The sequence below is a fragment of the Calidris pugnax genome, unplaced genomic scaffold, assembly GCF_001431845.1.
Source record: "Calidris pugnax isolate Ruff unplaced genomic scaffold, ASM143184v1 scaffold44, whole genome shotgun sequence".
In the NCBI taxonomy this organism is placed as follows: Eukaryota; Metazoa; Chordata; class Aves; order Charadriiformes; family Scolopacidae; genus Calidris; species Calidris pugnax.
In genome coordinates this window covers 611,837-630,640 of record NW_015094506.1, presented here as the reverse complement: position 1 = coordinate 630,640, position 18,804 = coordinate 611,837, and the positions used below count along the sequence as shown (strand labels likewise).

The following is an 18,804-nucleotide window of genomic DNA, read 5'->3' as shown; positions in this document are numbered from 1 at the left end:
TGTACAAAGTGAAATCGTTTCAGCAGAAAAGATGAGAAAACTCTCCTGCACGACAAATCCTCTAGGCTTTTGGTTAGAAATCTTGCTCTGGCAGTGATTAACAGTGATTCAAGACTGCTGAGACAGGTAACTGTGGTCTAAGTCCCAAAATATGGCCGATACAAAAGAATTCTCTTCGATTTCACTTTTTTAAAAAATAAAGATTTCTGAATTGATTAAAATCCCAAACTATCTCAGCTTCACACTGAGCATGACAATTTTTTAAAAAAAACCTCTTGCTTTGGTTACCAAATTGAAAAGCAGTTACTGATCCAGTTCTAATATAACACCACGCACCCAGGAAAAACACAGCGGCTATAACCACAACGTTCTTTCCCTGACTATGGTTACATATAAACATATCAAATTCATGTTAAAAGGTGTGTGTCCATGTAAGGAGAATCACACATTTTATTTACACAGATACTGTCAGTGAAATAAAAAGAAGGGGAAAAAAAAAAGAAGACAAAAACCTACAAATTTAGCTGAGCAGCTAAAGTTCTCAAAAGTGAGAAATTCAAGACTCAAATTTATAACAGAGACAACAAGTAACTTACTTTGGTACATCTGATATATATTATATTATGTTATATTATCCCAAAGCTAAACTAAAGAATAATTCTCAATCTTCATGTTTTGTCTCTACATGGCACATCCATAAATGTTTCTGTTAATAAGAAAAAAAAATCACAGCTGAGGATCACTCTATAGACCTTCCAGAGAACTGGTGGTCTAATGACTATTTGGGGAATCCCTGTTTGATTAAAGCTGTTTGGGTGACTGATGGTTTGAAACAGAGATTGCTTGGTCAGGTTACAAACATATCCTGAACAGGAATAAAAATAATGTTGTAATGTGCAACTCAGTAGCAATAATGTATCCTTGGGGGTACTTTAACATCAGCATTTAATGCCTTGTAACCTCAACACTGCGCTATGCTAATGCAGGAGGTTTTTCCGTTTGTTGGCTATCAGTGTGTTTCACAGGTCGGGATTATGCCTGCAGAGAGAAGTGTAGCAACACAAAGTGCTAGAAAACAAAATTCAGCGTTTATTCAACACTCATGCAAAGGGATTTTTGAACACTGGGGGAAAGTATACTGCTAAGCAGTATCAGCTACTTTTATGCTCACAACAAAAGAAAAGCTGCAGTGTCTTGAGGAGAAAATGTGTCCTAGAGGAGGTGGGAAATAGATGTGATGAGGACACTGGTGCTGAAAACGTAGGCTAGCAGATGGAAATTGTGATCGTCTTGGGGATGCTCACTATCCTGATGTGTAATGGTGACTCAGTAATACCTGTTTGCAAAACTCTTTAAATTGGGAAGCCAATGAAAGTCGTTTCATATCATGCCTATCTCTGATGGTATCGGCATTTATGCTATTAGATGGTTCTAAAAGCATAAAGGACATCAAAGCTCAGCTGGCAGAAAACCTTGCAGCTATTCAATGCATTGCCTTCATAAATTCATTATTAATCTTCTATTAACATATTCTGACAAATGTGCATTTATAAAAACCATCCCTCATGCAAAATCTGGTCCCAAGTCACACTCATGACACAGCAGTCTATTTTCAATCATTCCTGCCTTTCGCTGATTTTAATCATCTCAACTGTTGTTATCCCAGAATTCAAAACAAAGCCCCTCTGGAAATTGTAGAAAAGCAATATGATTTTCATTCAAAAAATAAAAGCTTATTTTTCCACCCTGACTGAATTCTAATAGAATGGAAGAGAATCTGTCCAGGGTATAGAAACATACTTATTTTGCAAAGACGAGTTTAAAATATTCTGTCCTTTAAAAGTGGAGTTGGCAAAGTGTTTCACCGGAGACCTTTACACCCACTTCAGTGCAAAGTCACCTCCCTCAGCACAACACATGGTCAGAGTGGGTTTGGGTAACCAGACTCACTTTGCACTGAAGTGAATTAGGGAATGTTCTTGTAATCAGCTCCTCCAGCTGACCTGTGACTCTGGCTACTGGGTAACAACAATCAGAAGGAAGTAGTAATGTTTTCAGCTTCCCTGGCCAGATCTTGAAGACAGGCATCTGTCTGAGCATTATTTCCAAATGTCCCAACTCTTTTTATTAATAGAGACCTGGGTATGTTATGGTTTCACTTTAACTGTATATTACAAGCCAGGATACAATTTTTTTTTGATAGTGGCAGGCAATTATTAGGAAAAAATGAAAGTACCAAAGCTGGGTGCACTGTGCAAAGTCATGTCCCGAATCACTCGAGTGCCAAAACAGGACCACATCAAGAGGAACTGCTGAGCTACTTTCTTCAAAGAGCCTTGTCGCTTGGCAGCTACCTGCAAGAAAACAGAGATATCTCACATGGAGAAACTTTTCTTTATACTGCCTGATACAGTTGAATGATGCACATATCTATCTTCTTTTTTTTTTTACACTGAAAAACTTCTTACCATTATCTTTGCATTAAAACATACGCTAAAAATTAAAAATAAACCAAACAGCCTTACACAGAAAGCCACCTTGCTGCTACATACAACCTTCAGAAAGAAGAATCATAAAGTATTATTCAACACCAAGACCGAAATTCCTTTATAAGTTCTGAAAGGACTGCCAAAAAATTGCTCTGATCTTCATCTTAACCTAATTACTTACATGTTTATTTTTGCTTTTTAGTCAAGGAAGCAATTTATAATCAAGAATGCTTGATCTACACTGAAAATTTATATTAACATTTTAATTTAAGCTTACTATTTAATATAATTTCTTTTTGTTCCTTTATGTTTTTATTTTTGTGAATTCACATAGTCATTTTACTAGCAAAACTAATTTGCAGAAAGCACACTTCCGGCATCAACTCTTCAAAAATTTTTTAGCTATAGCCATATGTAGTTTTTCAAGGTTTATCCAACAGCTAATAAAATTCATGTCAAGTTCTTCATGAAAATTAACAGTTACAGTCTGAATTTCAAATTGCATTCCACTGACTAAAATAAAAGTTCCCTAAAACAATCAATACTTTGCAATCTGGGGAAGTATCTGTTGCTTTCTGTATGGATCTTTTGCAGCAGAGGGAGAGGCAGCATGTTTTTATATTTTTGTTTTTACTTTTTAGCTCTATCCCAGTTTGAAGGAAAAAAGAACCAATTTTCTGTTCTGTAATTTTACATTTTAGCTAGGCCTCTTCTAATTTTCTGAAATTAACAGCATATTGTGGAGAAAACTGCTCATTCTCAGAATGATAAGACCAATGTTTGTGCTACATGCTAAGGAATGGTATGCAGAGGGGCCCTTGCTTATACGTATTGCTATAAAAACCAAGGTCAGCCAATTTCATTATTTGCCCTGTTAGAGGGTCAGAAACAGAAAAACGTAAAGGGGTCACATCTGTGGGGAGGAGTGGACAGGACAGGTGACCCAAACCTGACCAACTGGGGTATTCCATCCCATCTGCCCCATGCTCAGTATAAAAGCTGAGGGATCAAAGGGTCAACTCCCTTTCTTCAATGACCGACATCCTAAGAGGACTCCGTTCATCTGCCTTTGATCCCAATCAGCATGTTCCTGACTCCAGAGCTGGAACCCAGTTCCCATCCGTCACTGAGGCCAGCCTGGGACTTCCCCAGTGCCTGCCGGTGATGTGATTGTCACCCTGATACTGTTGATACTGAGCTTGATACAGCTTTGTATATATTATACCCATTTCATTATTTTCTTCTTTTTAATTTTAATAATAATTCTTCATTAAAGTAGTTTAGTTCATTCTAAACTTCCAAATCTCCTTATCCCTTCCTCTCCTCTCTTTTGGGGAGGGGTGGGGAGGGCCATCTCTCAGTCTGGTTTTGGTAATTTCAGTCAAAGCCACGGCACTCTAACAACTGGAATGAAGAGTTGAAATTCTAATAAAACATCCCAATACAAAGTATAGTTAGTGACAGAAGTTAAAATAGTCAGTCGTACGGTTCCATACTCTTTGGAAAATTATGGTGATGCCTGATCACTTCTGAAAATATATTTTTAAAGACTTTGTTAGTAGGTTTCTGCACACACTTAGATTAAAATAAAATACAAGTCTTGGTATCCCAAATCAGCTCAAAAGGCAACATAAATGTGTCCTTGACTGAATAGTAATATAGATTTTCATCCTTATGTTTGAATGTATATAAATGAATTACCTAGCCTAAACATCTATTTCACTAATATCTTAAAGAGACAGACTGATTATATGTCTTATTTGCACTATGTAGCTAGAATGACTCTGAACTCATCTCTCCATACTTCTGAAATACTGATTTGACTGGAAACTTCAACGCTGTTCCATTTTTTAATATTATATTTTGGGATAGAATAGGCAAGAGCAGAATAAAGCAGAATCCTGAAAGTAAGCAGTTCTTTACTGAGCATGAAAACTGGTAAGATTTTGCCCACTGCTGCTTTACTCTTGCTTGTCACCAATGTCTGGTTTGTTTGTTTTCTATTTTTGCTAAAAATCTCGAACCTGAATAAAGTTAACAATGCACATGACTGACTCCGGTCCTGACTTCTGCGTACCAACCTTTACAACACATCTGTCCACCATGGAATCCAGCCACTCGATATATGACTCAATGGGGGACTGCTCCTCCAGAAGGTGATCAAACTCCTGATATACTGGCAGACAAAGAAAAAATAGCCCACCTTAATACTTGGATTCCATTTTGAACAAAAGAGAAACCACAAAAAGAGCCACCAATAGCATCACGAGTTTTCTGAGGTTTTTATAAGGGATCATTTAGCTATAACATATATGTCTTTCTTGGTGTTGACCCAGTAAGTTTGCTGGGTCTCTTATCTTGTTTCTACTGAAAGTGATGGAGCCATTGGAAGTGGTATTTTAATGTAAGCAAACCAGGACCTATTGTTTAAAATTAATCTTTAGATTTAAGTTTCAGCTGTCCGGTGTGCCTGGAAGTGAAACTCTCTACGAAGAGTGCGAGTTAGGCCTTGCCCCTGGTGATGAAAAAAGGTCACGCATGAAATTGATTTAGAAACGCATACAGAATCTTCCAAGCACCAAGTGGATGAGATAGGGCTCTCATCTGTATAATGCTTTAGTGGCAAAACCATGATTTAACTGCTGCAAATCATCTATTCGCAATGCCAGACACACACACAAAGAATTTCCAAAAACTTCTGCTTCTTCAAAACAAATTGCTACCAATGTGCAAATGCTATACTGAGTTCATCAAGAAGAGTTTCCAAAAGCAACCTGAATACATTTTAACCTCTCCCAAGTACCCATATTCATATTTTAATGCAGAAAGTAAAAATAATCAAGCCATTCAACTGCAGCTCTTAAATAAACTAGACTTGCAGTTTTATGAGAATCAATGAGCAGAAGATGAAGGATCATGCACTTTGACACTTTAAGAAACTGTTCTTCAACTCAGCTAAAATAAAAGATCCAGTAAGTCAAGGAGAAAGATACTTTCTGCCTGCTGTGGTACAGGATGATCTCAATGTGCTATGCATTTCCATTTTTGCTTAATTATAAATAACAGGAGAAAGGAATTTCCCACTGTAGGAATGATAGGGAGGGAGGTAGAGGAGGCAGAGCTTAGAGAAGACAGCTAGAGAAGTGAGCCAGAGAGACTATCTGAGAATAATGCAAAGAACAAGCTCCCTGGTCTCTAAATCAGATCAGCAAGACAAGCAGGAATGCATTTTCTTCACACCTGACTTTAACTTTGTTTAACTGAGACTTGCAGAGGCTGGATGGTCAGAAATTTTGGCTGGGAAAGAAGGAAAATAATGATGTCTGGGCTGCCATTTTCTTGTTTCACTGAACAGGCAACCTCAACTGTATTCAGAGAGGATCAACAGGATCACAGAGAAATCTACACGTTGTCTCCTTACCTGAGTGTCTGGCTGGACAAAAACTGCCTGATACAACAGATGAAGCAATTCATATGCTGTGCAAAGAGGGGAGCAAGAGTGGAAAAATGAATCAGTTGCCTGCTTTGCTGCTGGAGCAATGCAACCGCATACAACGTCCTATTTGAGAATAGTAACTTTTTAGCCTTTAGTGACTATTAAAAATACCTCAACAGATATGAGAAAGAGGGAATAAAGAAGAAACCATTTCAGAGACAGGTACTATAGCAGAGCAGGAAAGAAATTCTCTTATATCCAGTGAGTTTTCTCTGTTTCTCTTTAGGCTTGCTTATAGGCTTATAAGCTTTTTTTTTTTCCAGTTACGGTAGCTGGAAATTGTACTTTTTTTGGTTATCAATACAAAGAATGTGAAAGCAAGCCTTAATTGCATGTCACATGAGTCGTACAGAGTGTGATCTTTGAAAAGATCTTTCACCAAGTAGAATAAACATCAAAGATTGGGGGGGGAAGGAACATAAATCTAAGTTCTAGAATACCTTCTACACATATTTGTGCATCTCATTGAAATCCCGTCTCATGATGAACATTCCTACTGGGTCACCATTTCTGGGTAATTGCTTATTGGACTATACGGGCCCAAAATATGCAAAAATTTGTCCAAATCCATTGTCATTCAGGAAAACTCTATTTGATTTGATTACACTTAAGTTTGTGTTTAAATAGCTTGCACATACACAAAAAGCTTTCCTAAACAGTAAGGATTATCTGAATGAGAGCCAAAATTGTTGCTGCTACTAGGGATGATAACTTTGAGAATTCTTTCTTTTTTGGCCAGTGGGAGGAAGTTGGGTAGACATTGAAAACATAACAGAAGCCAGTCTCACTATATGCTGCCTCCCCTGCTGCCATTTCAAGTTTCTGTCTCCTCAAAAGGGAAGAGGGCCATCAGGAAATGAATCAAGGGTTAAGAAGAAAAGGAAAGAGTAGCAAGCACCTCTTGCTGGAAAACAGAGCTAACAGAGAAAGCAAGGCCCATCCCTGAACTGTGGAGAAGACTTTTAGTGTTAACAAAAGTGCCAAAGTCAGCCTTGCAGGGTCCACTGTACATGTGAAGGCGTGATCTCTTCCCAGCCACTCACAGAAAGAGTTATCCCACTTGCAAACCTACCCCTTCAGGGCTCCCACAAGTGATTGACCAGGTTGCTCCCCGTTAAGGCTGGTGCTGGATAAAAGATGACTAGTCCTCGTCAAGAGAGAGATGGCAATACAACAGATGGGTTCACAGGGCAGTGAGGTTATGAATGATGCTAAAGACAAAGCTGGTCACCCTCTAGTGCCTCAGAGGGACAAACTCTGCACTCAGGGTTACATCTAAGCTTACAAATATGCACACTTGCTGGACAATGCAAGTTAAATTTTCTATTTGCAAAAGATCTTTGACTCTGAAACCAATTTGTCAACATCTCCAAAGTCACTTTTCAGTTCATGTCTGTCACTATACTAGGCAGACTCTAAATTAGCCAATGAGTTTACTCATTGCTTCTACTTATTCATAAAAGTTCCAGGTGAAAGCTCACCCCATCAAATTATTTCATTTATGAAAACACTGTAAAATTAAGCTTTTTATAAATGAGTTTACAAGGGATTCAAATACACAGTCACTTTAGTGTCAAAGCCATTCAAAAGACAACTCTCCTACAATTCTACAGCAGGAGAGACTAGGCGTTATCAGGTTCAGTGGTTAATTGGTAGATTTAGTTTGCTCAAGTTCATGGAAAAAAATCTTCCTGAATTTGAGTTCAAGTTTTGGGCCATTGCCTGTTCTGGATACTAGAAAGAAGCTCATTAATGGAAGAGTGCCCAGATTTATGCCTCAAAACATAAGACTTTGATGGGGCTTTGCTTTACATTTTGATAAATGTCCTTCTATTTATCTTAAGCCTCCAAGAAAACCAATGGCTGCAAAAACAGTGTTATTTTCAGTGGGCTTTGTTTCCAGCAGGAAATCAAGTTCACTTGGCTTTATTTGAGGGTTCTGCTCTTACATTGTATGATGAGCTTTCTGTGTTCCTCCCGTGAGTCCTCCATAGTATAGAGGGTTTGTTTGGTAATGCTATTCAGATCCACATTCCTCCAGTCCTCCAGCATTTGAAATGTGATGTCTGCACTGTGGATCACTGTTCTTGATGCCTGTAATCCAATCCAATCTATTCATTAGTTCATGGTTTATTAGGTTAAAAAATAGGCTTTATCCCCTTTTACGCTTCCTTAGCTAGGCTCACTAAGTTGATTCTCCTCATGGACCCCCACCCACCAGCTTGATGTCTTATGGATGTTACAGGGCCCTCTAACCACTGAGAATTCCCAAGTCATTTTGCCTGCTTTAATCAATGCAAGTATTTTGCTTGCACCCACCACAAACCCTCATGAGCAGCCCGAATCTGGTGGTGCTGTTGCTAGACTCCTCAATCTCTGCTTCAGTTTGAAACCAAAAAGCAACAAGAAAAATTAAAACTAAAAACCAAACAAACCCTGCTCAAGTCTGCACCCTCCCCTCTCCCAAACTACAAAGACTCTCATTCTTCCCTCAGCCACGTGAAAAAGTTCAAGATCATTTGCCTCTGCATCAGATCTGCTTCTTGGCTGGTTGAGACAGGGGTCTGCTGTTGAGAATGGGAAGGATGGGCTGGGAGGAAAGGAAGTGACACAAGGTCACGGTCACATAACATACACAGGATCTCTGTAAGTTAAGCAGAGATGATAACCCACACTAAGGTTATCAGCTTCCCCAAGGAAATGATGCATTTGAAGAGTCTTTCATGCAAGTAAACTGTTTGATCCCCAGTCTGATGCAGAAGGTTTTGGTCTCCTCTGTATCTTGATTTCCTCTGAATTCCTATGGACCTCTGAAGTTCAGTGATGATTCCCAATGTTTGGGGAAAGGTAGCACTGACATCTTTGTCTCCACCACTAAAATAACGGAGGAAGAAACCTACAAAGTAGTCCTTGCAGGAGTGGGGAGTTTTTTCCCTCAGAGCTTCTTCCTGTGGGCTTCACCACTCACAGGGTTAACCTGGGGTGTTGGATACACCTTCCAAAAGTGGAGCTTTTAGTGTGACAGGGAAAACAAACTACTTGCTCCAATACGTGGGTGAAACATTGATGAATTCAATACATCCTCCCCTATTTTATACTACATAGAATTTGGTCTCATGAATTTTTGATAGCTAATTGTGATCTAAACTGGTGAAAAACAAACACCTGAGAGTAGTTTTTATATTCACTTGCTATGGTTGCAAGAATATTTCTGTTTAACAATCCCAGTGGTTCAACCATTTTGCTTTTTGCTAATTTGCATTTGACTTATAATACACAATTAGACTTGGAATTTTTTGTTAAGCATATGGAAATTTTTCTTGCTCTGCAATAAGCCTGATACAAACCATTCTGAAATCAAAGGAATGTCACTCATTTATTTCATGGAAATGAACTATCTCTTAAAATCAAATAATAATTTTGTTGTGTAAAAGTTCCCTGCTAGAATTTAATGATCAGGGGTTGCCAGTTGTCTAGAAAAGTATTTTTTGCTATATCATTTTTGATTTTGTGAATACTGGACACAAACTGCTAACATAATCTCTTCCTTTTTGGCTAAAGTCCAGCCTGCCAACTCATAAAATGATTTGAAAAGTCAGTAAAAATGGCATTCAGAAAACAAGGTAGCAAAGATTTACTTGGCAAAGATGATTGAGTGATGTCTGTCGCCGGAGTATTTGTGAGAATCTTCTGGACACTATGGAAAAGAAGAGACAAATATTTACAAACTGTGCTAAATAAAGACAATTATTTCTGAAAATACTGAATTAAAACAAGAACCAAAAAAATACATTCAGTTTCCTATATACAACTGTGGCTACATGAACTTCATTCAAACAGCCCAGTTTTAACTTAGTTTAAACCTTGACCTCATACCTTAAATCTGGATGCTCAATCAGTTTTACAGCGGCATATTACAAGCAGTGATTTATAGATGCTGTGAATAATGAGATGACAAGAGAAATGTAGAGGACAATAGAAAAGCTTCGCTTGTTCAGCATAGCAAATTTTCTCTTGATACACAAAGGAACTGAAGACCAGAAAGAACTATTTAATAGAAAGAAAAATGTTGGTGCAAGAACAAGTGGGCATAAAATAATGATAGCTACATTATGTGTCGAAATTAGAACAGGTTGTTAAGTCTTAATGCAAAAACTTTTTGGAGGAGTCTTTTGACTGGACTAGTAGGAGCTAGAATCAGTTTCAGATAGAATTTGATCAAAGTTTCTGAAAGACATGTACTAACATGCTATGGGGTAAGATGGCCTGGAGGCACTTGCCAGTCCTCTGCTCCTATTTTAGCTCTTTTGAAGCAATATGGACCTTATACCAAGATATTTCCTGTACTTGGATTTTAAAATGTTGTATTGTGCATGTTTTTTCTGAAATCTGTGACTCAGGAACTGCAAACCTGGCCAAGGTCAGTACCTCCATTTGCTGTGCACACTATCACAAATTCTGATGAGGAGGAAACAACTGTAGAAGCAACAAAGGCTCGCATAAAAGGTAGAATGCACTCAAATTTTTCCTTATACTAAAATCACCAAAGACTTGCAGATCTATCCAAACAGGCCTTAGGTTTTCCCTCTGTACTGTTCCTAGAGGTAGTTAAAGAGCACAGATTGAGAATGACTAGAAAGTGCATTGTCTGTCCCTTTCTCTCTCCCTATAAAATTGGAAAAGATTTTGCTGTTGCAGATTCTCAATATTTTGGACTGACAAAGATGTGATAAAGCATATTCTCAGCTCTGACTTTGTGTAACTTTTAAAATAAATTAGTAAACAACACACACCAAAAAAAAGCTGAAATGAGTTGTTCCAATTTACATCCTGACTGTTCTCAGTAAAATATACACCTAATTTTCCATGCTGATCAAAATAGTTAATCCTTCTCCTAAATTAGTTTTTTTTTTTTTTCCTTTAACTTTGTGGTGTGGAATTTAGTGCTCATGAAAGGCAAAGAATTGAGAGCCGTGAAATAAAGCAGGCTTTATCAATAGGTGATGTGCACTGCAGGCATCTACAAAGCGCGTCTGAAAAGGACTAGTGCCCTTTCCTGTGGTGACAGGGTAATTTGATCTCCTTCATTTTTAACTCTGGCACTTTTTTTAGCAAGGGCCTCAAGCTGTATTCAAATTGTGCTAGCCTAAAGGTTTGTTTAATAATTTCCTTTGCCTAATATCATCCCTAATGTTTGCTTACTATCAACAAAATTAATTTCTTATCAGAATCCACAAGAAAGGAAAAGCAATTATTCTCATTTTGAGCAGTGCCTCATTTCACTAAATGAAATTGGTTCTCATGAACAAGTGGAGATTGTAAGTGAATACAAGATTTATAATGCTGACAGTTTTAAATTCCTAAAAGAACACCAGTCTCACTTAATTTGTAATCAATAAACAGTATATACATTCCAGGTTAATAGGAGAGAGACTGGGCAATACATACATTCAAATTTAATATTTCGTAGGTTTTCTGGTAAATCATGGAGAGCTACTTTCAGCCACTCGTCCAGCTGCTTTGCAAACTTTCGGATCACCTGCGTCAAACTGAAAAGAAAAACCACTATATCAGAACACGTTTACTCTGTGATTTATACTATAAAATCTGTTAACGTGTAAAGACTATGAGTCAGTTATTTACAACTCACTATTATGCGGAGTTGCTGACATATTTTGTTTTGTAGGTGTGAAGAAAAACTTCTGAAAACATTTGCAGGAAAGCAAAACATATCACCACGTTCAAAACCTCATGAAGAATGAAAGTCTCTGTACTGCACTGCTTTGATACTTACAAACAGCATTCTTAGCTTGAAATAAAGTCATTCCCACTCTGTACAAACATAAAAACATAAAATCACAACTCTTTAAAGAAGACAATAGATGAAGCTTTGGATTTCAGCTCAGCTGTGCCCACATTTATACAGATGTACAGAGGGATCTTCAAGTCAAGCAACAACCAACTGTGCTGCAGGCTGAAGCCAATGAATGGGCAATGATGGTGGGGAGGAATTTCCAGGCCAAGCCCACACAGGTAGGGGAAGTGGGGGCGGAGCAGGACCTGCCTGTCTAGCTCTGCACAGGACAGGAACTTTCCTAGACAAGTGAGCTTTCTCTCTTCTCCTTTACTATGCTCTCCTGATTGTTCCATCACTTCCTGCTCAACTTTGCAGGCAGGTCAATCTGCCCTTCTTGGAGTTGCTCAGTATAAAATGAGAGTTTCCAGGACAAGTTGCAGGGTGTTGTGCAGGGGACCTGAACGGTGGCTCTGTCAGACTGAGTTGCACTGCCTGTAGCAATACTCAAGATAGACAAATGAGAGAGAGGGGAAAGATGCAAGGAACTTTCAGCCAGGCAGCTTCTCCTCTTTGTACCCCTAGCAAACTGCACTGAGAACAGAGCTGGTAGAATAAACATGGCCACAGGCCTGCTCTTCTCCATGCAGACACCTAAACAGGACAGGGGATGGATGACAACTGCTGCACCCACTAAAACCTGGCCTTTCTGGACAACCAACATTTATTCCCAGGAAGTCCCTCAGAGGATTCTGGCTGAGTCAGCAAGATTTCCTTCAGGAGCTTCCATTGCAATGAGACCCTTCTTCACCCCCTCCAGTGCAGGCTATGGCTTAATAGCCACAATCTGGCCCTTTATATGCATTACAAAAGTCTATATTCACACTCAAGTCTCTCCTTATTTGCTATGAAAGAACTAAGCAGCTTGAGAAAAGGACTGCTGTTCTGTTTAATCCTTCCAATGAAATAGATTTTGGGGGGGGGTGAGGGGCAAAGCCAGTAAAAATGTACATGTCTTATCAAGGGAAGTCCATGCTTATAACAGGTTTCTTGTGGAAAAAATACTTTGCCTGTACTTTAGCAGTCATACAATGCACATAGGAAAGCAGAACAACATCTTGAATACAGTTCCCTTAATTAGAACCACTTTAAAATCTTGTGGGCCAAACATACAGCACCAATAATAAACTCCTAGAACAATATTCTTAAGAAATTACTCAAACTCAGGAAAGCATCAAATAATACTAAAGGTATACATATATATTTAGAAAAAGAGTTTCCTGGTGCTCGTATTAGGAAAATCAAAGGGCAAAACAGTTTGACTGCACTCAGTGATGAAACTTTTTGCTGTGAACTGCAGATCTCTGTCCTGCTTTACCATGTAAACCAGACTTCTTGGATTCAGATGAGCTCCAGGTAGGAAGACAACAGCTGTAATCTACCACATGGAACGGAAAAGTGAATTTAGCTTTGAAACAAAGGAAGCAAGTACTTGTTAATATTAATAAAGTGATCCTAAAATAACCATACATCTGTTCTTCATAGGATAGTATTTAAATTTAACTAGCTTGTCCAAGACTTCACAAGTATGATCTTTATGTCTTATACTCATGGCAAGCAGAATAACAATTGTGTTCCAGCAGTGTAAACAGAGACAAATTCTTAGGTTGCTGTGTCTATGTATGCATGTGGGTATTTACAAACAGAGCAGCCAGGTCAGCTCCTCTTGTCACTATAATTCAGAATACTGTTATGCTGTTATTCCAGACTAGCAGAAAAGTGCCTGAAATTTTCAGGCACTCTGTAGCCTGCAGATTTCTGACACAACCTGAAAGTTGGGACGTGACTATCAGTTTGATGTTAATAAACCAAGAATAAGGCAGTACCCTTTATCACACAAAAAACCCCAGGTTTTCACAGTAGAAGTCTTATTAAAATCTGAACATTTCTTCAGGAACATGTCAGCTCTTCAACTCTTTTGAATTGACAGTGTCATTTAAATTCAGGAAATGGGTGGCAGCAAGTAGCTTTCTGAGAACTAGTGCCATTCTTGAAGAAAAGATGTATAACAAAGACAACTAAGCTAAATGTGGTCAGTGCTGTGAGCAATACTGACCTGTCAGGTAACGCTTGTAGTACCGTTGGCATCAAAACTCCAGAAATTGCTTTGTACAGAATTGAATCACAAACTCCCACTATATTCACTACAGTTGAAGAACCCAATACGGGCAGCATATGAGGAGGCATCCCTTGCCAAAAGTGCAGAAGAAAACTTTGAACCTGCAATCACAAGAAGAATCAGAACTGTGTAAGTGAAAGTAATCAAAAGCCCTAAGTATCATTGTCCTTTAATGACCCTGCTTACATAGTATTTGTTTCAGCCCCAGAGCTGGCCTGATGGTGTACAACACAGGCAATATATTCCTTAACTAGACAGGCTTATATTGTAATGCAGCACACAATGGGATACTCAACCAAACAATGAGGAGACACTCTGAGTTGGTGACAAGGTGTCTTTACGTTACTACAGTAGACACAACCATGGGTACCACCGTATTTTTATCTTCCATCAATGGCTAGTGAGTGTAATTCTTTGGCTTCCACATGTAAAGCTTTTTTTTCTCTCTTTGCTCTCTGCCCTCATACATGAAAGAATGAAATCTAGGGCCTGGTGTAGGGTAAGAGAGGAGGATAGCACATGGCATTCAAGGGTCAATATACCATTTTCTGTCTTCATTTTGGAAAGAAACACTTCAATTTCACTTTTCTCCTTTCCTTCACTATGAAGGAAATTGAAGAAAAAATGGAGAAAGGCAAAAAAGAAAGTGAGGAGGAGATTTCAGATACAGCAAAATATACCTCTGAAAATTTTCGTTGAGGAAATAAAGATGTTATTAAGTGAATGATATGATCAGTTCTACAGGGGTCAGAACACTGGCACTCGTAAGTGATAACCTTTTGCGTACAATCTGTACTGAAACAAGCAACCACACCAGGTGCAGTAAAGAATATTTGTCCTTTATATATTATTGCTCCTCAGCATCAATCCTGACAAACAGGTTCACTAACAAAATGTAACATCCTGCTCTTAAAGGGTTCTGAGATTCATCCAGCAAAACTTCCTGAATATGTGTTACATATTGCTCTTCCACAGAAACATTCAGACTTGGTACAATGACTTAAAAGAGCCTAATCTTTAAACCAGAAGAGTGTGAGAATTAAACAGTGAGAAGAAATAAAGCAGGGAATTTCTTGCTATTGTTCAGAGGACAGAGTCAGAAGACCTGTTTCCTTTGATTTTTCCCAGGACCTGGATGTCATGTTTGAATCAGACCCTCAGCGTCTCCATAGTCAGATTTGTTTTCCTGGACTAGAGGCCTTCTCCACATGTAATATAAAACTGCTTGCATTCCAGCAATGTTTTATTTTTCAGCTCTAATTATAGAGCCGTCTGCATGCACTGCCAGAAAACCCCCAGATTCAGTCAGATATGCACCAGGTTATCCATTTTGTCCATCTCTAATGGATTGCATCAACCACTGAGCAGTGTGCCTGTTCCTCGCTGCACTGCAGTGCAACTGGGAACTTCAGCTACAGCTTTCTGGGATGTCTGGGAGGCTGTAGGTCCCCCCACTGCCCTGTGCCATTGTTAATAGTCCAGCAGAGCCCACCACTTTGCTGTGGCACCTGCCCTGGGTTTGTGCTGAACACTCAGAGGAATTCCTTCAAACAGAGCTCAGTCTCAACTCAAGGCTTAGAAAAATGGTTGTGGGCACACTTCCTGAGTTGTAAGAACTGGATTGTCCAACACCTTGTAAGGCAATATCGCTACCTTAATCCTGCTGGAGAATGATGAGACAAAAACATTCCCATTGCTTTTGTTCCTCTAACTCACACAGTGCTGTAAGTGAGATTTAATGTTATCGGTCACATATTATGTACTCAAGTATAGCTATTGTTCATTATTCATGAAAAGGATCGGCCACCACAAAACCATAAGTTTCTAGTATCACATTCAAAATAAGGTCTCATATCCATTAATACCTTATGTATCATTAAGCTACAACTGTAGTTTCCAACCATACCTCATCAAAGTTTGCTCTTATTACAGTGTCTAGTATCCTCTGACAGTGAGTTCTATACATCATAATAAAGGTAGAAACCTGAAAAAAGAATGAGAGGGAAACACACAAAAGATCATTCTACTTAAGAAATCCGCTTTTAAAACTACCAGAATATAGAGCACAAAAAGTAAGTTTTTTCTTATCTTACTATGCACACAATTGCAAAAATAATGAAATTGGTTAGAGTCTAGTTAGATTAGCTTTAAGATGAGTTTTCTTCTTAAAAGTAAAGTCTCCCTTTGAATTCATGGATTTTTCTATGTCAATGGGGATTCTTCAAATGTAAGAGGAGCAAAAAGCCTCAGTGAGATCAAAGACGAGAATGTGGCCCTAATTAGGACATAAAGAACTATAAAACCCTATTCTTTTGTCCACTTTACATTGATACTACACATGTGAATAGCATCAGAAAACTAGCAAGCTCAGCCAAGAGCAGCCAGAGCACTTTTGTCATATGTGCAGACAGGATTCTCTTAATTTCTAGTCTAGAAGGATAAGAAACACACTAAGTCCCCCTCTGCTCAAGAAAGCATCAGAACTGTTTTCCAGTTTGCCATCAAATGTGTTTGCAGACTAAATAGCTATAGCTCATTGCAAAAACAGTTACCCTCAAACTGCACCTGCTGTACGTAATGTAACTTTAGAAAAAGTGTGCACAGGCTTTAGGAATATTGTACTGCTGATAGTGTCAGCTGCCAATTTTAAGGTAAGATATTTCTTCCTATTATATGATGTAATTAAGCCCCCCATAAGTAAAGTCAAAGCATTATTAAACCTACTCTAATTCAAAGTCTTTATTTTTTAGATAAAGCTTTAATCCAGAGCAGGGAAAAAAATCAAGACAAGCCCAGAAAAGATTTCCAAAGTGTTACCTTCTCCTCTGGCAGACTGGCTGGCAGATTTAGATCTTTGACATTTGGAAACTCTGGCAGCAATGTTCCCAGTTTGGATCGTGGTGAATACGCCACTGTCTGTTTGGTTACTTCTTTTTTTCCTGTTTCGTTGACCCAGGCTGCTCCTTTTTTAGAATACATCACATCATAATACTGGGAGTTTTCTTTCACTGCAATTCCATAATAATGGTACCTGATACATAGAGATGTATTTTTTATAAAGCAGATTGTTTGAAAATTTAGGAAAAAAAGGGGGGCGGCTAAAAGGAACTGAAAATGCTAATTATTTCTACAACAAAACAGACTGTGCATTAGTTTATATATTGTAAACAATCATTGATTCATTAGCAGAACATTACGGTCATATATTGGGCTTCCAATTTTCATTCCTTCTGGTAAAAGTAGCTCTCTTCAGAGTTAATAAAGCTGACTCTGTTGCAGGGCAGGAAAATAATGGACTTCCATTTTCTTCCTTCTTATTGAAAAAAAAAAAGCATCCTAAAGCTACTTGTTGGCAGAGCTCTGCTGTGCAGCTGCTCCTTTAGTTTAGCAATAAGCAGAGGTACAGACCCTCTGGACTGGCACTTCTGTTGTTAGTTCAGCTCCACGATTCTCAGGCTGTTGAGGGCTGGTTTGATCCCTGGAAAGCATGAGTCTTTATTGCAAGCATCTGAGTTCATCAGAAAGGTTGCAAAAACCAAAAACACTTCAATGAAAAGAGAATAGGAAAAGAGGCTTGTGCTGGAAAGCAATGAACGGTAGGAAGTATACGGTTAGAAATTATTTGCTCCATAACTTAGCATCAGCACTGGGCTAAGATCAGTGAGGGATACGACACAACACTGTAACTCTGTGCGGACCACAGTGGGAGTTACACAGTGTGGCTATGCTATAAAAATGGATTGTTGGCCTTACTGTACAAGTTTGTGCTACAATTTAGCTTTATTATAGGCATTAATGAAAGCCCTGATTATCCAGTCTAAGTCTTGCATCAAAGCAGCAAAGGCAATTTTTTTCCTTCCATAATTTGCTGACTTTTATTTCAGTCAGCTGTAGGTGCCACCAACCCATCAGCTAAATATTCAGTGATTACAAAAGGCATCACAAAGTTGTATTGCTCGTATACTTTTGATTCACCCTGCTTTCCTAGAAGGAATTGTCAATGATCTTCCAGTTCTCTCCCTACAGCCTATCAGAGCATGATGAGACACTGTCTTCTGGATCCCATTATGCTTGTAAAGAAAGTTACTATGTCCGAATATTTGTTGTACTCCCCAGTTACTGATTTCAGAGTGGTGCCAGCAGATTGGTTCCCTTGAATGGACCCGAGTTTGCTTTAGGCAAAATCAGCTGGTTTTACACAGGTCATCAGTTAAATTAGTGAAAGAGTAGCATCTAAGTGATGGTAGTTTAAGCAAACTCAGGTGACTTTTTTCAATCACAGTCATTCACCCACAGATCAGTGCATGTGGTAATCTCCAGAAGAAAGTGGTGGCAAAGAGCTGGAAGTCCTAATCTTGTCTGCTAACACAGATGGGCTGAGGGGCGGTCTGGGGAGTTGTAGCAACCTTCCAGTACATGGCTCCCTTGTCACGCCCACTGAGGGTGTTCTATGTTGTCTATTAAAAATAAACAGTATCTTGAACTCAATATTGAGTAATCCAGATGAGATTTATGAAAACATTAATCTGACACAGTATAAATGGGATTTCTTTGCTTCACACTATAGACTCCAAATCTGCTCATCAGGGCTTAGGCCAAACCCTGTATTCCACACCAGAAACCAAGCTCCAGATTGGTCCTATCCTGTTACAGATAGATAACAGCAAGTGTGTTACAACTCCAGTATCAACACACAAGCTGTAGAAGTTTGGCTTTTTAGCTTGAGAGGTAACAACTCCAGCTTGCAGTTCAAGTCCCCAGTTTGGTCTCTAGCAGCTGTCACGCATGGACTGTAAGTGCCATAAAGCTCACATACGTCCTGTGCAGTATGTCTGGGGTTTGGGAA

The 18,804-nt window shown here is 38.8% G+C and overlaps 1 protein-coding gene across 1 annotated transcript in view; it reads right to left on the bottom strand.

Annotated features, from left to right (window-relative positions):
• The window catches only part of RFX4 (regulatory factor X4), a 77,270-nt gene that overhangs the window by 29,464 nt on the left and 29,002 nt on the right, over positions 1 to 18,804 (bottom strand). Inside the window, exons 5-12 of the mRNA XM_014963424.1 lie at positions 16,776 to 16,989; positions 15,865 to 15,942; positions 13,896 to 14,059; positions 11,434 to 11,534; positions 9,624 to 9,682; positions 7,935 to 8,079; positions 4,571 to 4,665; positions 2,237 to 2,354 (exon numbers count right to left, since the gene is read on the bottom strand). Of these exons, the coding sequence (XP_014818910.1) occupies positions 2,237 to 2,354; positions 4,571 to 4,665; positions 7,935 to 8,079; positions 9,624 to 9,682; positions 11,434 to 11,534; positions 13,896 to 14,059; positions 15,865 to 15,942; positions 16,776 to 16,989 (974 nt within the window). The remainder of the gene's footprint in view (positions 1 to 2,236; positions 2,355 to 4,570; positions 4,666 to 7,934; positions 8,080 to 9,623; positions 9,683 to 11,433; positions 11,535 to 13,895; positions 14,060 to 15,864; positions 15,943 to 16,775; positions 16,990 to 18,804) is intronic.